The 23263-nt window shown below is 41.9% G+C and overlaps 1 protein-coding gene across 8 annotated transcripts in view; it reads right to left on the bottom strand.

The window, feature by feature from the left end:
* Positions 1–33: 33 nt before the first annotated feature.
* The window catches only part of frya (furry homolog a (Drosophila)), a 42100-nt gene continuing 18870 nt past the window's right edge, over positions 34–23263 (bottom strand). For 4 of the 8 annotated variants that reach the window (XM_028418759.1, XM_028418752.1, XM_028418756.1 and 1 more), the window contains exons 12-62: positions 23001–23104; positions 22435–22543; positions 22262–22348; positions 21890–22061; positions 21662–21794; positions 21407–21514; positions 21082–21337; positions 20777–20959; positions 20608–20694; positions 20032–20291; positions 19705–19894; positions 19306–19430; positions 18810–18867; positions 18562–18653; positions 18105–18277; positions 17522–17682; positions 17244–17354; positions 16614–16768; positions 15730–15832; positions 15472–15643; positions 14859–15115; positions 14615–14761; positions 14347–14515; positions 14024–14114; positions 13093–13175; positions 12530–12680; positions 12282–12385; positions 11987–12172; positions 11020–11218; positions 10616–10737; positions 10347–10534; positions 10124–10218; positions 9461–10041; positions 9270–9367; positions 9023–9193; positions 8801–8941; positions 8253–8432; positions 7360–7524; positions 7051–7125; positions 6798–6968; positions 6637–6645; positions 5303–5503; positions 4865–5008; positions 3941–4104; positions 3656–3863; positions 3125–3274; positions 2950–3048; positions 2786–2869; positions 1796–1906; positions 1492–1697; positions 34–1398 (exon numbers count right to left, since the gene is read on the bottom strand). In XM_028418759.1, the coding sequence (XP_028274560.1) occupies positions 1140–1398; positions 1492–1697; positions 1796–1906; positions 2786–2869; positions 2950–3048; positions 3125–3274; positions 3656–3863; positions 3941–4104; positions 4865–5008; positions 5303–5503; positions 6637–6645; positions 6798–6968; positions 7051–7125; positions 7360–7524; positions 8253–8432; positions 8801–8941; positions 9023–9193; positions 9270–9367; positions 9461–10041; positions 10124–10218; positions 10347–10534; positions 10616–10737; positions 11020–11218; positions 11987–12172; positions 12282–12385; positions 12530–12680; positions 13093–13175; positions 14024–14114; positions 14347–14515; positions 14615–14761; positions 14859–15115; positions 15472–15643; positions 15730–15832; positions 16614–16768; positions 17244–17354; positions 17522–17682; positions 18105–18277; positions 18562–18653; positions 18810–18867; positions 19306–19430; positions 19705–19894; positions 20032–20291; positions 20608–20694; positions 20777–20959; positions 21082–21337; positions 21407–21514; positions 21662–21794; positions 21890–22061; positions 22262–22348; positions 22435–22543; positions 23001–23104 (7848 nt within the window). In that variant the 3' untranslated portion in view covers positions 34–1139. Of the gene's footprint in view, positions 1399–1491; positions 1698–1795; positions 1907–2785; positions 2870–2949; positions 3049–3124; positions 3275–3655; positions 3864–3940; positions 4105–4864; positions 5009–5302; positions 5512–6636; positions 6646–6796; positions 6969–7050; positions 7126–7359; positions 7525–8252; positions 8433–8800; positions 8942–9022; positions 9194–9269; positions 9368–9460; positions 10042–10123; positions 10219–10346; positions 10535–10615; positions 10738–11019; positions 11219–11986; positions 12173–12281; positions 12386–12529; positions 12681–13092; positions 13176–14023; positions 14115–14346; positions 14516–14614; positions 14762–14858; positions 15116–15471; positions 15644–15729; positions 15833–16613; positions 16769–17243; positions 17355–17521; positions 17683–18104; positions 18278–18561; positions 18654–18809; positions 18868–19305; positions 19431–19704; positions 19895–20031; positions 20292–20607; positions 20695–20776; positions 20960–21081; positions 21338–21406; positions 21515–21661; positions 21795–21889; positions 22062–22261; positions 22349–22434; positions 22544–23000; positions 23105–23263 lie in introns of all 8 variants that reach the window. The other 4 variants (XM_028418755.1, XM_028418758.1, XM_028418754.1 and 1 more) reach the window with 3 other exon arrangements.

Here is a 23263-nt window from a genome sequence, read left to right as displayed (position 1 = left end):
TTTTAACTATAAAAATCACAAAAGGAAACCATATTTAACAAATGTAAGTTTTATTGTATTGTTACAGAAGTGTACAGAACACCAAAGTACAGTACATTGCAAAGGCAGTAGTATTTACAAGGCGAGAGGCTACACCAACTCTTGCAAGCTTTACAAACATGTTGCTATGTAGGTGCTCACGGTGCATGCAACTCAAACTGTAACTTCATAAAAATACAATCTTATGAGACTGAGCAAAGCCCCCATTACACTATGTACAATTATTCAATTAAAATAGTTTCTGTATTTCTTCATAAACATTACTATTACACTTTATAGTACATAGAATCTGCAAGCTTGGCATGTTTAATGGGTGAAACAATTCATTTGTTTTCTATAAATCTATACTGATAAAAGCATATTTCTTGCTTAAAATATAAATAATTTGCTAAAAGCTGCACAGTTAAAGGTACAGTAAGATGTTTTAAGTAACAGATATAACCCACACAGAGCAGCATGTAGGTTTGAGAGACATTACAGTAGAATCGCAGCATGTCAGAGTAGTTTAACATGATCACTTGCAGAAATCAGTATCAATAATTCCATCTAGGATGGTCGTCAGATTAAAATTCACACAATCAGGCACGCTCACAACACACACAAACACACACACAGTCACAAAAAGACCCACTACTTTAACAGTAAAGTAATGAAGCCTCCCTTTTTCCATACTAACAGTGTCCATGTTTTCCAATGTTATGATATTCAAATACATTCTTTGAGGAGACAGTAATGGTCTTCCACTTCAGTGAAGGATTGCACATTTTCCCTTGACAATGAAAACAACATAAATGAAAGAGAATCACTCAGCTTTGGTTTGTCGTTTGTTAAATGTGAAAGTTGTCGACCTCTGTAGCAAGTGGTCACTTTGTGACAGTTTCTATTATTAGTGCAATAAAAGCCTATCTTTGTTTACGATGGCGAAGTCACTTGACAACAGTATTGCTGCACATCTGTAGACCTGACATTCTGAAGTACTCTGAGTGAAGAGGAGACAGTTCTTAGTAATCACTGAGATGATAGCAGCTACGTCAGACAGGAGGAGAGGTTAGGCGTGACAGATGGAGTTATTTGTGTCATAAACTGCACAAAGACCTCCATCAGAGTGTAGAGCCTGAGACCCTGGAGTCTGGAAGAAACGCTGTGATAGCTCTGTAGCCCTGGGCTCGTCGGATCATATCCCGAGTCTCCCCATTAAGCTCCATTAACTTGATGGAAATTTCTGTCAGGTCCTGCTTTGAGCCTACCAAAGCGAACGTTCCTGTCTGGCCCAAAGTTTGATGTCTGAAGTAGATGTTCAGTAATGTTTGGACCTCATCCTCAGAGGGACTGCCAAAGATGTCATTAGGCCACATGGTTCTGCAAAGAAATCATATTCATTGAGTAAAGGTGACATGTCACAGCAAAAGCACTGCTAGGGAAAAGGAGCAACCAGCTTTTTGCTTTTCTTACCTGCACTCACGAATGTAGTGAATGGCCGTCATTAACTCGTTGTTTTTCAGACCCTCTAGGATGGCCTGCACGGCCGCCTCAGAGGAGCTGAAGCCGGGCTCAGGGCCTGAGCTGTCACGGGCTGTCATCTCTCCATTTGTCACTGAGGCAGCTGCTACCCTCAGGCTGCTCTTCAACTCATTTAACTCTCCGGACATATTTGTCAGCTAAAGGTCGAGGGGAATTAACATTATTAAACAGGGACACAGATTAGACAACGGCTTCAAAGAGATGACAGAGGACAAAAAAATGCCGATATACCTACCTCGGGAATAGAGCTTATGGTATGGACCTGTTCTATCAGCTTACAGTAGGACTGAAAAAGCAGCAATAACTGAAAGTGAAGTTTGTAGAGTCTTTGACAGAGCTCCAGTTGCTGCAAATAAGAGCAAACCAGTTATTAGCATAAAGGTCATTTAAATTAGCAGTCCTCCTTCAGATCTAACTAACAGCTTGTTATAATCTATTATGAATATATTGTTATATATATATGTTATAATGAACTCAAATAGACACCAAATAGAGAGGCTTTTAAACATGATGGAATAGAAACAGGCCTTTTCCAACTTACAGCCAGAGATTCCATTTGCTACCAAGCAAGCATGTTACAGGACAGAGAAGAAGTAAGAAGTAAAGAAACAGAAAAACAATCAAGGGCATGCAGTTTCTTAATATTTCCATTAAAAGTGGGTGAAAAATATTTCAGGTCACTTTAATAACATGCAAGAAAGGGGGGAAGTGAGGGCAGATGTATGTGTAAAATTAGAACCGAAAGGAAGTGAAACAAGCCAAGCAAATGAATAATTCGGCCTATTAATTTGCACAAATGCACTTACTTTTTTTGGAATTCTCTTAGCGTGTCAAGATATTTTTAACAGCAAAATGTCGTCTTTTTGCTGTTAACGTTGTTCAGTTATTTTACGTGAGTGGAACTGTTTCAGCAACATAAGAGAAGTTGCTCTCATGCCCAGCAGAGCTAAAAAATGACCACAATGCACACTGGGTGTGATGTAATCAATGTGATGTGCGGAAAGGTAAAGCCTTTTATATAGTGTAAAAGAATTAGAGGTAACACTCACAGAGCTACAGTATCACACATTAATCGTGATGCAGAAAGTACAGTATGAAAGATCAGATGAAATGGAATCTTTAGTATTTTCAGTTATTCAATTTGTAGAAAGTATTTTTTTCTGAATATTTTCTTATCTTTCACAGCCTGTTCAGCACATATTTCTCAAAATAAATAACGTCTTACCTTTTCCTCATGATCCATGGGTTGGCATGTTATCACAGTGCCTCCAGGACTCTTGGTAAAAGTGGCCTTGCAGTTACCCAACCACTGCATGTACCAAAGACAATACAGTCAACATAAACAACGTAGTGACAGCATACATGTGACACCAGGTGTGATTTCCTTACAGTGACAGCAGCCTCCTTCCTGTTGTTGTAAGTGTCCAGATATTCTTGAAGTTCCAACACACTGAATTTCATTTTTTCCAGCAGTCCATAAGACATAATCTGTAAAAACAGAGTTTTAATGCTGGATTTGTTCATCTACACAAACATTTCTCTGTCATACTGTCAAGTTACTCACCGTTTCTGCATCTATGAACAGTGTAGGGCACTCTGAGCATGAAGTCAACATCTGAGATGACCTCAGAAACTTTGCTCCTAATCCTCTCAAGCCGTCACCAAGGTAACTCACAGCATCGCAGGTTAAGGAACAAAATTTCATCTGGATATTCTGCAACACAATAACAGGCTGGTTGTAAGACCTACACTACTGACTTTTAATACCATACATTTAAGCTCTCTGCTTAATCACTTGAATAATGGACTAATGCATTTAACAAGAGCTGTGTAACTCCCTTTCTGTCTTATCAATCACCTCTCGCACCTTCTTTATTAATTATTTGGACTTTTTTGACACTGTCTCCTCTCAGCTTTGGTCAGTGAAGTGAACAACATCTGGTTAATGAATTTCCAAGCTCTACATAGTTTGTAATGAAGCCGCCTCCTTTGAAAAGAAAGCTCTTTCTGCAAAGGTTAATCATCCAGATAACTAATCCTGTTAACCTTTCAGGTTAATGAATCAGTTTGACCTGTAAAGGCTGTATGGTTGTACCTGAAACAGTGAAGAAAACACTTGAAAAGTGTAGACTGCACAGGACCCATCTGTGTCGGACACAAGCTGGTTAATGTGGCTCCGCCAAGCCTCCTCTGCATCATCGCACACCGCTGGTTGGAATGCCGCAAGGATGGCTGAGAAGAAGGGCGACGGTGGCGGTGAAGAGCGTGCCTCCAGCAGGTCATCTCTCTCTTCCTCAGCAAGACTGAGTGTGCATAAAGACATGTTAGGAACAACGTATATGATATAAAAATGTATTTATTATAAGTTGTGAGTGGATACCTGGGTATACAGCTGTCAAGATCCAGTTCTTCTTTGAAATCGACGTGAACTAAGTCAATTGCCAAACTCTCACCACAGTGATCGTCAGGGGGCAGCTCACTGATGGACAGAGACAGGTCATCCTCATGGACATTGGTGTCCTCACTGTCTTGTGACACCTCATGCTGAAAGAATCAAGAGAATCACATAAAATCTCAAAAATCATTACAACTGACTCAAAGTCAAACAGTGAGGCAGCATGCATGAAATGTACTATTTATGTTCCTCTCTATTATTCTTAATTAGTTAAATTGTGTTTAAAATGCATACACTAACCTTGCAGTGGGACCCTATGGCCACTCCTTGTGGTGTTTTCTTTTATTTGATAAATTTGGTGTGCATCGTGCCAATTAAATATGAAATAATCGAACTGAGCCAGCACCGTGGCCCGGACACTCACTTTTGGGACAGGCAATGTGTACACCTTTTTTTTGACCTTCTACATGCCAAGAGTTTTTAGTTGGTGCCACCCACACATAAGCAATAGGTATACACATTGCCTTAGACAGACACAGAAAAGAGTTGTTTTTTTTTTAAATATCCCCAGACAATCTATGATTGAATGCACAAAGTAACCCAGAGCCTGAAGTGTTACAGACTGTTTGCTTGCAGGTTTTAGTTCATTCATTGTTTGCATGCAGCTACTGACAAATCATGAAAAGATCAGCTCATGGTCTATTCTAAAGAGAGGAAATATAGAAAAGCCACAACGCCACAAAACTATAGTTAACCTACATTGAACCCAAAGCACATTTAAGACATTTCGCAAGAAAAGATGAAACAGAAAAGCTCCTATTTGGCAAAATTAGTAAAGAACTCCAGTATGGAATTGCGATAGGAATTAGTAGCTCCCAAAATTTCAGACACTCTGAAGCCCTTATTCACCCGCTGCTTCGAGTCCTCAGGCAGTTGGACTTCGAAACTAGGATTTTTGGTGTTCAGAGGAGTCGACTCTGCGGAAGTTGTATCAAAAAAGGCAGAGGGAGAGTCCATGCTACTGATCTCTGCTGTCGGAGAGAGACTGACAGTCTGAAAAAGAGACAAGAACAAAGGAATTAAAAACCACAAAATCCCATAAAGCTCCAGCAAGCACAGTGACAAAGTGGCCGTCAAATCAGAAACAAGACAGGGAAATGGGACGACAGCTGTGTGGACACATTTGGCTTTCCATCTGCCACCACAAACTTTGGTTAATTCTCTATGAGGACCAATGTCTGTCACGGAATAACAAAAAGATGGCATGATGGTTCAAACCTTCTTCACAGTCTATCAAAACTGACTTTCCACTACATGAGATTTCCCTTTATCATATGTTAAACTTACAAGCTGCGAGTGGGAGAGTGTCTGACTGGCGGAGAGGGAATCCTCCTCTGATGACTCGTCTGAGTCCTCGTGGGTGATCTTGCTCAGGCTGGGCATGCTGCTGGACAGCTGACTCTCCTCGAGCGGCTGCAGGTCACATTGATCTAGACTATCCATGGAACGTCTGCGTACACCCCAGTTGAAGTTGTCCATAGTCTCTCCCTGTAACAGTATAAAAACAACATTGAGATCCCACCAGTTTGACTTTCACTTGAATGAACACTCATGCACACACACACAACCATGCAGTGCAGGTTGAGGGCGGGGCAGACTGTGGGGAGGTTTTTCCACTAAGAATGGAAGGAATACTGATGTAGTCTTGTGAGCCGTCATGTAGTATATGATCTTATAAAGCTAATACAAACTAAGCACCAGTGCTAGTGAAAGTGACACAGATCCTCTCAGCATGCCTTAATCCTCTTTAAGTTGACATAAGTCTGAAGATGTCAGACAACTCCTACATTCCACCAAAGCTGTACATCAACAGGTCAAACTGTAAACTGTAAAACAGTCTATGTGAAATTATTGTGGTTTTTAGTCTGTGTGAAATCTTAGCACACTCATGGAGCAGCTACTTTAGCATTCAAAGTCAGAACCAGTTTGCTGAATATATCACAACATTAGTGTGAATTTTAAACATGTCTAAGAACAAAACAAACCAAAACAAGAAAGGTATACCCACAACTATAATATGAAACACAAGTGATGTTAACCACAACATGTTTACACTGCATATCATCAGTATAATTTGGCACCTGGCTAAGCAATGAAAGTAAATAAAGAAACACTTATTTTGTAAATCATACAGGTTAAAGGAATACATTAGTATTTGTAACTTTTGCAATTATTAGTACAGTACGAAGAATGGTTTCAGTGTGAAGTCATTGACATCAGGTAAAAAAAAATGAAGCTTATTTCTGGTCTGAGTCTGTAGATGGAGCTAACACCCCACAACATGCACAACCAACTGTACTAGCATCATAATGTGCAGCTATGTTGGACCTCCATCCAAGGTTCAGTGCAGGGGGTAAAAACTATGGACGTACAGCATAATATAATATGGATGAAAGATTTTTAATCATCACCACCAATATTATCAATAACCAGGTCAAAATAAAAAAAAGTTATGTTTGTTGACGCTGCTTTATGTGTTTCATTACATGTCTATATTGAACACTTGATGCTTGTAAATTACACGGCATGCACACACATTTGCTACTCTTTGCCCTTTGTGTGGCTGCTGATTCCTCCACAAGCAAACACTGCATGTAAAAATGTAACATGGCTAAACTTACCTGTAGCTCCTAGATAGCACAGAGAGAAAAAAAACACAGAAGAAGAAACCCCATTACACAGAGCAGGCAGAGCTGAGCTAACACAGCCTGATGAAAATACTCTGTGCTCTCTCTACCAAGCAGGTGAGGTGAACGTATCGTTTTCTTTGCCTGAGACTCACCTCTCCATCCTCAAGCTCAACATCCAGGAAGTCAAAGTCTCTAAAGACTCTGAACTGCTGCTCTGAGGTGGTGTCGTCCATGTTCTCCGCTTCCCTGGTGCCATCGTCAGAGGATACCAGGCTGGGCTGGTGCTCCATGAGGTCAAGCTCCCCACAACTGGAGAAGATCACCTACACGAAGAAACCCAGATGTTATTTTTAAATTTACAATAAAAGTAGTTAATATACTGAGCGTTAGAATATTGTTTTGTACCGAGGGGTTTTTTGTGAGTCCCACTTCTTGTCCACACAAAGACAACACATTTACCAGCTTTTCCCGAGTTCTTTTCTGCAGGATAAAAAAAGTGTTCAATTTTAAACAATCACACTTTATTTTTTTACATCATGCTCTATTTACAACTGTTGTAACATGTGACCTGTGTTTGGATACCCAATTTGTCTAATGACAGCCGATAAACGGCAGGTGTATAAAGGACACTTGCATGTTGAGTAGGCGTTACACAGAGCTACCTCCTTCAAAATAAGAGCATAGTTCTAACAAGGCGTAGGGAAAATGTCTAACCTGTGAGGACTGAGGTCTTTTCCAGCTAACTGGCACCAGGACGTTGTTGGAAGTGGATCCAGAGGAGGTAGAGGAGGTGCTGCGGGTCACTGTTGTGGCCCTGCTCTTCACATCTTGGCCCGGAGAGTGCTGCAGGTCATCGTAACGTCGGCCAATCACAGGCGTCTAAAAGCATGGACACAAACAAAGAAACACGTGCAGACTGTGATGAGACAAGAAAACTATAAAGTGCTCTCTGCTTACTCAATCCGTGACTCAGGCTCCAGGTCAGCTCCTGCTTACTCCAGACGGTCAAAGTGATCAATGCTTTAAGATAACTTGGTGATTCTTCTATTAGTCATCAGAGTTTTTGCTCTGTCTGGCATCAGAATGCATGAAGCATTTCAGGAAAAAAAAAACATTCACTTCCTCTTTGTTTTCCCTCAGTCTTAAAATATCTGACTAATTTAAGAAATATCTGTGGTGTGTCCAGCATGTCTAAAGTTTAAAGACACACACTTCTGGCAATCCACAAGAACTCACTGATTCACATACAAAAGACGGCAGCAGAGAGTTGACATCATTTCCTGCCATTCATGAACTACACAAACACCTCCCTGTTCCCACACATACTGTGCACCACTCCGTCTGCGTGTATCTTTCACATCACTTTCCAGCTCGGCTCTGCCTGCTTAATTGTGTTTACCTTTCTATCTTTCAAGCTAATCTCAAGGGGTTTGAAATATCACCATTAAGGAAGGGGAAGAAATGTTTCCTTTCCAAAGAGCTTTAAGAGATTCCACAAAACCCTCAACAAGCACCACACCCAGGAAAAAAATACAAGGGCGAACACACATGCGTTAACCTTTCTATGGGCTACAGAGACTTTTAATACAAGAAAAAGAGTCACTAACCTCAGATATGTCAAAGTGGAAATCCAGTGTTTTCCCAGGCAAGGCCTTGGAGGAGCGGTCCCAGACACGGCTGATGTTCTCGTAGGAGATGTCACTTTGTGGCAGGGAAGGCTGAACCAAACTCGCTGATCGAGAAACTACCAGCTTCAGGATGTTCAGCGCTTCTCTCCAATTGACAGTCTACAGTGAACACAGAAACACAAATTCACTCAACAAAGAGTTTTTTTTTTAGTTCGTCTATTTCTGGAGACAGAGGTGTTGAAGGCACATGGATACAGCATGAGGATAAAGCAGAGGCCTAGCCTGTGGCAGAAAGGCAGACTGTTTATAGTTTGGGTGTGTCTACAAAATTTACAGCAGTCACACACAAGACTGCTTTTTTCCTTTTTCCCATGAGTGCTTACAAAAGGAACAAGGAATACAAGAGTCTTACTACACCAGCTAAAAAATTCCACTGAATGCATCCAATCCAAGTTCTGCAAATGTTTTTACATACAGCTCCATTGAAAACTGTCACTTTAGACTGTAGTGTTAATGTTTGAACTCACCTGGACAAACTTCTCAATTGTCTTCAGCACCTCTATGTTGAAGGGTTTGGCTTGAATCCCGCTCAGGTCCATGTGACTCAGGAGGCTGTAGATAATCTGTAGGAGCGTCTGCTGCATGCTGGGGAGACCTTTCTCTAACAGCTGTAACAACAACGACATAGTGCTGAGTTTATTTAGAGCCTTCAACATGACATGATTGTGGCAAATATCAGCTGCACAAACCTCTGCCATGTAAGTGACCAGGCTCAGGGTGATATCTGAGAACGCTTCATGAAGATATCGACACACCACGTTGACCCAGGAGAAGCAGTCCCGTGTGTAGGAGTGTGTTTTATACAGAGTCATGACATGGGCAAGGTTGGCAAGCTTGGCATTCTTCTCTTCCAGGCATACCTACACACAAAAGAGCATTAAATGTGTACTTTTTGAAAAGGAGGATGCAGTAGAAACATCAATAAAAGTGGCAAACCTGAGCTATCCTCTCAGCGACGTCTTGACAGAACTGTGTGGGGCTGTCAAAGTTCTGCACAAGATGTGGGAGCAGGCAGAGCACATTCAAGGGAAAACCTAACAGAGGACACATACAAAATAATTAATTTCCCCTGAAACAGCTTGGAAAACTTTAAGATATGCGTTATGTCTTTAAAACCTACACTGTACCTATAGATTGTGACGTGTCCACTACAGGCACTCGTGACACAGGCGTGAGTTGGCTAAACAGCTGGAGTGTGAGGTCAGTGGTGGACACGGAGGTGAAGCCTTTTAACAGCAGCTGCTGGAGCCCAGTGAAGCTGTTCCACTTTAGCTGGCTCTGCAGCTTCTCCAGCTTCTCTCTGTTCTCCTGTTTGTCCAGTGACAGGTTAGCCAGCAATTTATTCAACAGTCTCAAAGACATCTGATACTCAAACTCAAAGTCTGACTCCATCAGAGACACTGCCATCCAGAAGATGGTGGCCAGCAGGTTGCTGGGGTGGTTGATGCTCATTGGGTCAGTGACAATGTCTTTAGATAAGGACGAGCGGCGGATCTTTGCCAACAAAGCCTGCTGTTCGCTGGCTTCGATACGGTCCAGTGTGGCACTGCGAGGTGGATCTGCCCACCTGTCTGCCTCTCCAAACTTCTTGGGGACAGAAGAGCTCCTCTGATGTTTGCTCCTCTCTTCTCTTCTAAGATTTAGCTGCCCTGTGCTTTTCCGGTTAGACAGCAGCTTCAAACTGGTGAGGAAATCTGGAGATGAGGCTCTGTAAATGAACAAAAAATAATTTACGTATTAAAAGTTTTACAAAAAAAACTTACATAAAAAATGAACAGAAAGAGACAAACCTTGTCAGGATAGACATGAGATCATTGTTCTTGAGACATTCAGCCAAATTATCAACCACAGATTCTAGTGTGAGTAACACTTCCATCACATAGCCCTGCGAGAAAAACATACAAGAAAGCCTTTATGGAGGATTTTCTTTAATCAATGGCACAAACAGAAAATTATTTGTACACTGATGGACAGTGTTTTGGACTATTTGTATTTGTATAACACAGCACTGACCTGCACTTCTTCTCCATGTTCACCAACAACTTCCACCAGCCTGGAGAGCAGGTCTGACACAGCGTGGGCAGAGATGGGCTGTCGAAGTGCTCGGAACACCTGGAAGGAGCGGCCGGCGTAGTGACGCGATGAACTGCACAAGGCTGTCTGCAGTGCCACGTCGCTGAGCTGCTGCTCCAGGTGGTAATCTAACAAGGACAAAAGGAATTCATTTGTTTGCAAAGACAGAGCTCTGCAGTTTAATAAATCAAATATACTTGAAGGATTACCTGACTTGGAGTCTTTGAACACAGACACCACATGTCGCAGAAAGTTCGTCAGTTGCACAGTGCTTTTTGAAATTTGGTTTTTGGGTGAAATGTCTTCGTGGCACCACAGTGGTCCATATGCTCTGCAAAAAAAAACATTCTTAATCACTAAAACACAGTGTTACACACAAGTGGTATTGTGCTCTTATAAGACTCCTGCACTTCTCATGGAACACCACTAGGTGGGATCCTGTATCAACAAATACAAGAGTATAATGTATATCAACATCAGTGGACTCTGTCTAACTGGTTTCCTTAAAAGTTATTTTACTTTTAAACATTGTTTTTGTGCATAAACTCATCCCCTGAAGGTAAAACTACATTCTAGATCATTTAACAGGATATGCACATATCGCTGTCTGTACCTTGTGGTTAAAAATTCAATGAGTTTGTTAGTCTTCTCGTCCATTTTATTGGAGGCCACCAGCTCATCCATCTCCTGTGAAATCTCAGGCAGGTTGTTGCTGCTGCCTCCCAGACTCAAACTGGATGAGGTAGAAGAAGAACTGAGCCCAGAGTCTGGCACAGGAGACGCCTGGCACTCCCGCAGGAAGTCGGTAGCTCCTGAACAAAAGAGGGGAAGGTGTGTGAGCACAGTCGTCCTACAGGTGGTTTATTTGGATATTGTTTGATTTCAGTTGCTACGGTGCAACCTGGAGCTGGATGGTGTTAAAAGAAAACATGCAGTGATCAGCATGTGTTTGAACCGGTTTGAGGGTGTGGATCTAATTTGGCTTTTCTACTGACTGACTGTGTTTACTTAACGAGCAGCCAAATTTGATCACCAAGTTGCTGAACACCGCATCTTCCTTGTTTAATAGAAATTAATCTTTTTGCAAGATATTACAAATAATACTTTACACAGCATGCTTTCTTTGGATTCCAGGAAAGTGCATTGTGTGTTATTGTGGTTAAAATGTCTCTATTTATAGCATACAAATATTATTGAAATGGTCAAAAAGTAATCTGGACATTTTAAAATGTCTAGACATTTGAAAAACAGTTTATCAGTTGGGGGGAGGGGGGAGTTAAACCAGCCTATCCAGGCCCGAGCAGATGGCCCCAATTTGGGCAAGAGGATAAAAATAGCAGAATGGAATGCTTTAATCAAGACCTTTGATGTCCTCTGTGCTTGATATTGCTTTTGGCACAGTGTCTAAATATTTTCTCCCCAGATCAGAAACTTATCTATTGTCTGAAAGGAATGTTAGCCATTCCCTCCTGATGTTCACTTTTATATTAGTCAAGGAGAAGGAGATGAGTGTCAAATGCTCGGTCAGCCTCACTTGACTGAGGTCTGCTTAAACCTTTGAGTAGTGTAAGTATATTTACCGGAAGGTGAATACTCTGACTGAAGGTTTGGTTTGCAGGTGAGGGTCTTAGTGCCGTTAATCTCTCGTGTCTGCAGTAAGACTGATGCAATGGTCTGGAAGTTGTTGTTACAGGACAGCGTGATGAGCAGGTGGAGGAGAAGACGTTTGCTGTGTTCAAACACCTCTGGACGACAGTGATCCATGCCTGTAGCAAACAATGCAATGTCACCAGTTAGAAATTGTTGCCTATAATCAGTGATGTATTAAAGAGTTCTACTAACTCTCACATTTATGAATCCACTGAGTGACTTTACCTAAAAATAAGGCATGTAGCAGTAAAGGCAAGTGCAAAGTCCAGTCCTCTCTCACGCTGTGGTCCACCACCATCTCTGTCATGAAGATGACTGCTATATTACACCTATAGTAAAGAAAAAACACACATGCTGAAAAGCCACTCAAATAAAACAGACTTCTTTGTTCAAACAGATTTAATCTAGGGCCAAACATAAAAGAAATAACTAGGAATGACAGAATGAAGACATTTTGTATACAGCAGTCTAACCTGTGTAACGGCCCTCTGGGAGTGATGGTCTCCGGTAAAAAGTCCACCAGTGGAGCCCAGCATCCTCCATTCAGCGGCATGGGCAAAGGATGGGGCTGGTTGGTCTCAATGACAACCATAAGCCAATCAGCATAGGGGGGCAAAGGTTCACCTGAAGGAAGGAAGAGCAGCATAAATGTGAAAATGCCTTCAAATAATGAACTTACAATTTAACATAGCTGAGATCCTCAATTTTAAAGCATGTCTATCACTAGATATTACAGTTTTCTTTACATTGTCGGGCTGTTCTAACATTAGTCTATGGGACAAAGAGCCCGAGAGTCTGAAACAAAACTGTTTTTGGGTCACTAGCAGCAGTTCAGAGGCCCCGGGCTCGACTACTAGTGTTTCAGTGCCAGTTCTCACAAAAAGCCCTTTAAAAGCCCCAGGCCACTCTGCACTGCTCATGCATTATCAATGGCACCATGCTGCTTACCATCCAAGCATTCAGCCCCGCCTGTGTATTCTACACTCAAACTGTGACAGTCATGTTTTTATTTTTTCAAAGGGCATTTCACACTTACTCTTATCTTCATCGTAGGATCCTCCTGAGCTGCTGCTGTAGCGTGATTCCAGACGATTGTGTGCCCGCATGATGTGACTAAGCCTTAAGACAGAAAAAATTAAAGCTGATCACTGTAAAATGACTATGACTAAATTAAAGATCTAAAGTAGAAAGTGACAGTTTGGTTTATTTCAAGATGAGTTGTACAGGCTGTTTATCCATAGTCAGTGTATTAACTGCTTCTGATACTGGTTTGCATGGCCCAATAAACAAGGGGTTATTTGCAGGTAGAAGGAGATGCATTCTACAGCTCTCATAATTGCATGCATTTGAACTCTTTCATTGATTATGCTGGGCATGTTTCAAGTCAATAACTTTTTGCCACCAAAATCAACAGCCTACGCCAGTGGGGGACTGAAGCTGTTATCTGGATCTCTGCCCTCTTTAAATCCACCAGACATCATTGAGAAAAACAGTTATTTGACTTCAGAATCAGGAATGTTTATGATCTACTACTGTTAGTTTGTTTGTGTTTCTGTGCAACTTAAGATATGCAAACATGCCCAGTCAGATCTGAATGCATTAAACATTCCCTGGCCCATCGCCTAAGTGTAATTGCTGTTTTAGTTAATCGACTCTGGTAGCTTTGAAGAGATAATGTAATGTAGCTTTGAAGAGATAATGTAATGTAACTCAATCTCCAGCTACCTGCTGGAAGTCTCTGTCTCTGTCTATTATTCAAATTGTGGACATTTAAAGTGATATTGATTGTTTTAGGAGGTTAAAATCATTTAAATGCTGACTCATCCACAGCAGCTCTTTGTTTGCCTTCTACACTGGTATTTGTTCCTGCTTTCTTCAAACTGGGACTGTGCCAACCACCATTGCAGATAATACAGCAACTATAGAGAAGCACGTAAAAATGTTTCCATTAAGACATCACTGCATACCTCTCCTCGTTCTCCTTCACAGTCTTGGTATCATCGGTTTCAGGAAAGCTATCCTGGCCTGCGACTACAGTATTGCTGCTTGATGTGGTACCTAGAAATGAACCAGAACATGCTTACAGAATGTTTTCTAGAATGTTTAAGCAAAGTCAATGGAGCATTATCTTTAACACCACTGGGATTTATCAAGTGAACACGTTTTTTTTTTGTTTTTTTTTATGGTTGACCACTAAGTGGTTCCACTGAAGCAGTCAGGATTTCAAGGTTGGTTAAGTTTTCCCATTAAATAAAAAATCCAGTGACTGTTTGAAATGTCCTGAAAGTACCTGAAGCTGCTGCAGAGGGTTTACTCGTGGCGGTGAAGCGATAGAAAGGAGGACTATCACAGTGCTGCACCACAGGGTTGACAGGATCTGTTTGTTGTAACTCAAATATCAACTCCTCCATGGTCTGCATGGTGTTGTTCCGGCACAGATAGATCACCACCTTCTTGATCTGGAAGATTATAAAACAGACTATCCGTGACGCTGGAACTGGAATGACTTTTAAATAAAGTGACAACTTAACATTTGACAGCAGACTTGAATGCCTTACATATGGGAGGAGGGTGGTGTCACTGCTGACGCCGCACAAACTAATGAGAAACTGCAGAGTGGTTCTAAGATTGTTGCTCCACTTCTCATTGCTGACTAAAGCATTCCAAGCATTTTCCATCTCTGTTCCAGGTAGATCGTCTCCATACTGTCCAAAACACACACACACACACACACACACACATCCATTGATAACTGCAATAATCTCAGATAACATATTTGTAGAGTTATAATGCAGACTTTACCTTGGCTGTCATGAACATGAGGTTATTGAGAACCATAGATGTAGCCTGTAAGGACCCCCAGCCTGTGCCTTTTAGCTGGTGTGATGAACCTGTGCTGGTCAGCTGGCTTGAAGAATCATAACCTGAAGAGCACGGTGTGTAGACTGGAAGAAGCAGGCCACTATCCACCAGCTCAATGTTACCAAGCCAGGGCAGGAGGTAGGTTAGCATGATCTGCCTCCCATTGGGATGAGTGGTGGGGAACCTCTGGCTGACCTCTGAAGCAAGCAGAAGAAACATCAGAATAACATTAGTGGGAACTGCGGTGTTTACATTCAACAAGGAAATCAAACACATACGGTATTCTCAGTTTGACCATAATTGGTAGTTTGGTCCTAATTCGCACAGGAATTGAACTTAAACTTGGGGGTGTCCCTAAGTCAAATTAAGCTCTCTGCGTTTCTGTGGTGAGCGTAAATACAGTAAGTCTGCTTCTTTGGAGGGTGAGCAAGTAGTATTTAGTGGAAAGCCAAGAGAAGATGACAAGCCTGTGAAAGTTTTACAGCGGGCAATCAAACACAGTGAGCTAAACGCTACTGTAACATAGCCACACAGAGACAACACAAACAGGTACCTGAGAATAAAGGAAGCGTGAGTTCAGGGTACATCCTGGCAAGCAGACTGGAGAGTTGTGGCAGGGAGACGCTGTACAGAGGAGGCAGTGGACCATGGGTGCCATAGAGAATGCTGTTTGGCTTCTGGTCTGCAATCTTCTTAGAGTACACAAACAACTTCGCTTCAAGAATCTGTGCAATGAAAAAGGGAATAATATGTTACGTCACTTAGACTGTAAACCACATACAACTACACAAACTCTGGTTATGCTTCTCACCTGCATTAGCTGCATTGATATCTCATAGATTTCTCTGTTGGTGTCTGATGCCTTAAAAAGCACCAGATTCAGCAGCGTAACAACGTCACTCGGGTAATTTTTGCTAGTAAGGAAAGAAACCAAAGGATTTATGTTTCAATATTTAGACAATGTTTTTTTTCACATGCATACTAAACTTTCCGAATTCTGAGAAAGGTGAACTTCAGCTGAATGGTGAGTCTTTAAAGAGGATTAGCTTAGGTGACACTTTAAGTGAGGCTTAGGCTAATTTGCCAGTGGTTTCCTCACTTGAATAAGTAATCTGACTGATTCAGAGAATTCATTTTGTATCATAATTAGGGAAATAACATCTCACACAAGAATGTTGACTGATACATTTTTATGTAGGAGGTAGGTGACACGGAATTGCTCATTGCATGCAGTTCTACTCTTTGGGAGGTTATGCAAGTTAAGTCAATAACTCTGCACTGTTTGTGAGTCCACAGGTCCACTGTGGTGACAGCAGCTCATCCCAACAACCACCTGATTTTAACCTGATTATAAATTATTATCTTCCCCAAAATAAAGATTCTCAGAGGTCCTTTTTGGATTATTTTGTGGAAGAAGATGAAGATATCTGTATGCTGCACATCCGTTGGATGAAGTGTGTAAATATAAGAGGGAATATTTAATAAAATCAGGGAATACAAAATAAAAAGAGCCCAGTTTTCTAAAATAGGTTCTCCCATGAAGGCCACAAACATCAATCACTCCTCATACATATAAACATAATATAGTAGTACAACCTTCACAAAAATAAATTAATTTTAAAGTATCAATGATAAAATCTATACTTCTGAGTCAAACCACTGCCATATTGTGAGATATTGTGAGATTTTTTTTACCTGCTGCTGCAGACAGTGGCGATGGCCTTGAAGCACCCTGAGGCGAGCTGGTAGGAGCCTGTGTAGCAGCGGTCCACAGCCCAGTTGAATAAGTTGACCTGATCAGCATTGAGCTCCAGGAGCAGAATGACAACTTCACAGCCAAGCTGATGGACCTAGGCCAGGAGCAGACACCAACACAGACTCTTTTGATTTCGGTTTCTCTTGGATTCCTGACCTGAATTAATCATCTAAAGCTATGTCTGTTTTTTTTTACTGTAAAATGATTCCAGTGCTTCTACTGCTTGTCATACCAAAGGATAAATAAATCACACTTCTTGGCTCTTTGCCCGGTTAAGACTACACCTCAAGTCATCTAATGAATTTTACTTAGGAAGAATGCCTAAAATAAACATGCAGGTGCTTTATCTTGTGTCACAGTAAACAGCAATGAAAACAATGACAGGGTAATTTATTTTGAAACAAAGCTCTCCTTCTCTACTTGCCAGGACTCCTGCAAGATAATGGTGAGCAGTTGGCACAGAGGAGTGTTTAGCTCCTATAAAGCTGGCTTCGGCATGCTATCTGAAGGGTTTCCTGGGTCAGCTCTTTGTTTCAATGCACCACGGTGGTAAAGGATTGGCCACCTACCCGCTGATCCTGGCAGGCTAGTATATTATCTAGCCACTTATAGAGGTATCCATCTGGAGAGAGGCCAACGTTATCAAACACAGGCCCACAGCACAGCACCGCAGACATGGCCTAAAAGAACAAACATCAGAATGCTCATACCAGGACAATATCACCCAGTTTGCTATTTGTCACCCTCATCAAACACTGCTTGAACGTGTAATTAAATCATGGCAAAACAGTCCTCAGTCATTTTTGATATGAGATGTGATGATAGGTGAGTTTGATGTATGTTTTACCTTTAGAGCACAGTATTGATATCTGGTTATCTGGTGATTCCTGTCACTGTAGCGATCCAGAGGAGTGAACATGATGCTGAAAGGGCCGGCCCACTGACTGAACAGGATGAAGAGGTGATGTCGCAGACTCTGCTGTGGAAACAGGAAGCGCCTGTGGTGCACTATGGAGTGGAAAAAAAGTCTTTCTGTCGTAAGGGGTTCACTCATTAAGAAATTGCAAAGTCTGCACAAATATCCCGGCATTTTCCTAGATGATAATATGTTGTTGTTGTCCCTTGACACATCATTAGCCATAGAGTGGAGAACGCGTGGCAACCCATGAGTCATCACCTGCCCATGCCTGCTCTGCCCCTAAGTTGCACTATTTCTGGATCTACTCTTCCTTTGGGATACATCCAAATCAAGATCAATGTCAAGTGTCTTGTGCTCTGTCTGTGTACAGCCTAATTGAGAGTTTTTCTAAAAATCTTAATTAAAATGGGCAAATGGATTGGACACTCTTAAGTCTTAATTCAGTTATCTATCATTCTGATCATGAAAGGTTTGTCAGTAATTGTTCCTGACAAGCGACGGAGCGGACTACCTGGCACACACTGGATGAAATTGGCCACCATTGCACTGAAGTGGGCTCGGATGTCCTTGAGAATTTCGGCATCTTTGTCATTCTCGGCTTCTAGAAGCATCCGCGTTAGATCCACATACTCCAGGAAGAGAGCGCCCAGGGCGAGGGTGTCACGTTCCAAAGCTCCGTTTGTGCTGCAGAGAAAACGGGGAAATGAAGAGACAAAACCCAATCTGTATTACACAGGAGGTGTTAATCATCATGTAACTACACCTTGCTGTCATGTGTGGAAGGTGAGGCGGTAGAACCAGGGGGAACTGTTCTGCACCTTGAAGGTTGCATAAGGCCAGGTTGTGTAAAAAGTATGGTGGAGTGTGCTACAACTGACCTAGTGCCAGACCATTGGTTACATGGCCCTAACCCTAACCCTTACTGCCAATTACATCTCGCATTTGTGGTCCTTTAGAGTCAAACTAACCTATCACTGATGACACCTGCATCAGCCAGCAGCTCAAAGATCCGCAGCAGCTGCAGTCTCAGCAGGTCTCGCCTCTCACGCCGCTTCTTGTTCTGCAAAAGATAATTCATAATAATTCATCATGTCACAAGGCCTTCATGTTCATTTAGCAACTAAGATTTTGTCTGGTAAGGACTGCAGAGTATGATCCAATTCATTCCTAAATGGTGCATATTTTACGTATTGTGTTTCAAAATTGATCAACAAACCTCAGGTCTTCTTTCTAATGCCTCTTTCATGAGGGGGTGCAACTCCTCCACCAGTTCCCTGTGTGCCGACAGAGAAAATGTAATTATGTAAATTGTCAAATGTTTTATCAATAATATTTAGTCGAGTGAACAAAATTAAGCTGCAATGTGACTTTATTTTTTCAAGGAAGAGAGATTTGAGCTGTAAAATTTGATTTCGAGGAAATGATTTAGATGCAGCAGTAAATGGCAACAAGGCTCCACTCCAGAATAATCCCCTGTTCAGCTCCACTTTAAATCCACACAAATGCAGCTCAACTCAGACTTTAATTATGGAGAAAATAATGGAGCGTGCCCCAACTTCCATCTCACTGATTCTGTCTCATTAAAAGCCAACCTTGCAGCTCAAATCTGTAGAAATAAGCTACTGTAGATCTTTGGTACCAAAAGAAATACATAAAACGGTTTGTAGAAAATGGTTCTTTCTATTAATTAAAAACATGTTTCTTTGATATACCTGAATATGAGTGAATTGGTGCGACCAAAGCCCAGAACTAATGACTCTGTCAACTCAATGCTCTCTGCCCTCATCAGTGGAACCAACTGCTTCAGAAGCCAAGCCACAGATGGGCTCCCGATAACCTGGAACATCAAACAGACGGCTCAGTCGAACAGAAAAAAGTCTCTCAGGCTGCTTGAACAACACAACTAATTACACAGGGCTACACTGAGATGAGTGTCTGCACATTTAAGGATATATCAGCTTCCTGTTCCAGGCATGTGAAATACAGTAGCTGCTGTGTAACGTGATGCTTTGAGTGTGAATGTCAACAAGCTCAGTATGAACATCTGATCCTGGAGAGACAAAAGCACTGAGGGAATTAATAAGGCCAGAGGACAGGGGAGGGCAGCTCACCTTGTTATCGTAGCTGACACCACTGTCAGGCGTAGGAGCTGTGATCTCAGGTGTCGATGCTCTCAGATGGCCTGGGCTCATGATACTGGGCTTGGCCACCCCAAAGCAAAGGATCAGGTAGTTCCTCCACAGGGTTACATAATTGTCCCCTGTGCCAGAGGTGCTGGTCTTCTTTGCATACACTGGATTACTGGGCAATCATACAAAAAGGGAAATGTTATTTTTTCTGAGCTGTTTAAGGAAGGGATCTTAAGAGGAAGTTTTTAACAGGGAAGAAAAACTAAATAGAGATGCGAAGAAAATAGAAAAGAGAAGCAGGACACTCACTTTGGGTCTACCAGGGGCATGAGCATCTGCATCCGAGTGAAGGCGTAGGGCCAGGCGTAGCTGAGAGCTGTGGGGCAGTGTTTGGGCAGGTTGTCCTGCCGGAGGAGGCTGTATATACACAGCACCCAGGGGTCCTTCACAGACTGGGCAAAGATCCACACATGTGACGGGCTCCTAATGTCATAGTGACTGTTGACGAGCAGCGCATTCCACTCCACGAGCCACTGGAGGTCCACGTGGTGACCGGCTGGCAGGGTGGCCTGCAAACAAGCCGGTGACACAGGAGGGGCAAAGGTCAAGGGGTCATGACTAAATAAGATACCAAACAGGAAGCATTTATTTCATCTGCCAATTTTTAAAGGTATTTACTGTGTTATTCCATTCTCAGGAAAAGTCTGAATACTCTGTATTGTTATGATTTCACAATGAGAATCAAAGGGCCAACAGCTGCTTAGTTCCAGCTGGGTACTCAGTTTTTGTATATTAAATAACTGAGTAAAGCTCCTGACTCCTGAAAACATTTTACAACTGTTGTCTTCATGTGGTTAAACAGTTTAATTTCATCAAACAACTTACGGTGTCTGAGACCACAACATTGACAAAACTTTCCAGGATGACGGGGCTGAGCTGATCCATAACTTCTATCATCGGTCTGTCATCATCCTGCAGATGACAAACAATAAGTCTCAATCTAGAACGTCATATACCAATCTTATCTGTAAGCATTGCTCATTCTTTGTTCTACCTCAGACTGCCCGATGGTCATAAAGAGACTTCGTATCTCTTTGAGTATAGAGATGGCCAGTCTGCGGGTGCTGAGTTGGCAGGAGCAGAGCAGTATGAATGCTAGTCCCTCCACAGCATGCAGGACTGTGGAGTGTGGACCTCGTTCTGCAGGTACTTTGAGGCTTGAACTTGTTTGCAGCAGCTGCAGCATAAACATTAAAACAAAACTATATTACTAAAATGATTCTAGTCCTCCAAAATACAAAACAAAGAGGTCAAGTGTGTCATTTTGCCTTAGAAGCAGAGAAATAGGTCACAAAGTACCTCCACAGTGTGCATGTTAGCTGTGTCATGGCTCTTCCCTGAAGCAGCCAGGGTCAGTTTCCACTGTGTGAGCAGCTGCAGCAGTAATCTGAGGGATGTATCTAACAGTCCCGGGTGGGAGTCCTGGACCTCACGCAACAGAAAATTAGTGAATCCAAACAGGACGTCGTCACGCCAGTCAGAGAAATCCACCAGCAGACTTTGCAAGGAATTCTGGGCTATGAGTCGTAGCTCATCATCCATATGGATTGTCAATCTGACAAACAAAAAAATGTTTGTTAAAACTTCTTTTATCTAGTGATTTTTCCCCAGGCCGCTAACTTACCGGGAGAGCAGGTCTATGAGTTCTGGCTTTGACATCCCGTCAGGCAGAATGCGAGGAATGGCAGCAACACATGTCCTAAACAAGTCGATCTTTGGCTTCCTTTCACCTCTGTAAAGTTCCGATGAAATAACACAGCAATAATTAGTAAAGGATTTCTTATTAACGGTACATTTAACACTCCGCCTCTGATTATTTCTAGGTATTTGCCATCTTAAATGTTTTGGAAGCTAAGACAACAGGAGTGTGCACACTTACGTGATCATGTCCTCTGGCTCCTTGTTCAACATCTGAGCATTTGTCATCATCATACAGCGTCCCACCTCTTTGTCCAGGTGTCTGAGGATGTTGTCAATAGCCTTCCGCACATGGAAATAATACTGTGACATACCTGGAGGAGATGACAAAGTGACTCAAATGTAATAACTGGTGAGTAAGTCTGCAAAGGAATGGCATATTTTAACATTCCTGACTGCAATCGCTCACCAATGACTTTAGCCTCCTCATCCGTCAGTGTTTTGCTCAGGTAAGTCTTCTTCACTCGGAGCGTGTTTCCAGAGGGCAAAGTGCAACCAGTGTTAGGCATGGGAGGCTCACCGTCCTTCTGCTGCAGTTTATCAGCTACGACCAGGAATGCTCTCAGACCGATATTCATTCTCTGAACAGAGCAGGAAATTCAGCTGTCAGTTTTAAATGTTGCATTATTATTGCATCTCGCAAGCCTTTTAAAAGGACATGTGATTTAGCTAGAAACAGTGTAATGGGCATATTTTGACAGTTTGAGAAAAAAATACTACCCTCAAAGATTTACCTATTACTGAGGCTAAATAAAAATGTAAAAGTTGATGGCAGGCATACCTCTGGATTAAGACTAAAGGCTTTTACTGGTTTCCCAACACAAAGAAGGTCAAAGATAATTTCCTTCATGGCAAAATCCAGTCGTTCCTGCAACAAAATAAGGAAAAATGTAAAACTCTCACTAGTTTCATTTAACATAATATGTAAGAGCCGTAGCACATCAGTGTGTGTACCTGTGCAATAAACTGGATGATTTTGACAAAGATATTGAGAGGCATGTCTCTTGGTACCACACTACGGGATCCTTTGGGGAAAAGTGTTGTTATAATGGTGTTGAGACGACTGTGGACACAAAGAAAAGAAGATGTTATGAGGATATCTTGACTAAGCATTTAAAACTTTCATACAGTTCTCTACAGCTTGAAAAAGGAAGTTTATTTTAAGACACATTTATTTTGGGCCGTCTGGCTGGGCCTGTCTGGGATTCCTCAAAGCAGCCTTGTAATAAACGTCTGCAAACTGCTGATAAACCTGAGGGCCACTGCAAGTGTGGAGCTCAGGTACACGTTCATAAAAAAACAAAGCATTCCTATTTCACCAAACAGCAATAAAAGCATACAGAGAGCTTGGTGCATAGCTGCGACTTAAAGTCCCTTTGTGTCATTTCCCTAAACACACATTCAAAGTAGCTAAAACATTGTATGGCACATTTTCATTACTTTCTTACAAGTTGTTCACACACTGTAAACACTGAAGGAAAACAAATAAACTGAAAAGAAAAGTGTTCATAGATGTTTACCCCTGTGTTGCAGTGTTGCTCTCACACTTGATTCTGATCATGTAGACCCACAGCAGGCGATACAGGGACTCCAGTGCAACACGGGCCATTTTAGGGTCTCGACTCTGTAATTAAAAACATTTGTGTTTGGCAGGTAATTTTGTTTTGCAACAAGTGTTTGGCAGGTAATTTTAGTTTATGACACAGTGACACAATGAGACCATCACACTGTGCTTATAGTATACATTTCTGCCAAGGATAGTAACTGACTGAAGCATTTGGGT

Source organism: Parambassis ranga, chromosome 13 (assembly GCF_900634625.1).
Source record: "Parambassis ranga chromosome 13, fParRan2.1, whole genome shotgun sequence".
Taxonomy (NCBI): domain Eukaryota; kingdom Metazoa; phylum Chordata; class Actinopteri; family Ambassidae; genus Parambassis; species Parambassis ranga.
Note: the sequence above shows the minus strand (reverse complement) of the source record. Positions and strands in the feature narration are given on the sequence as shown.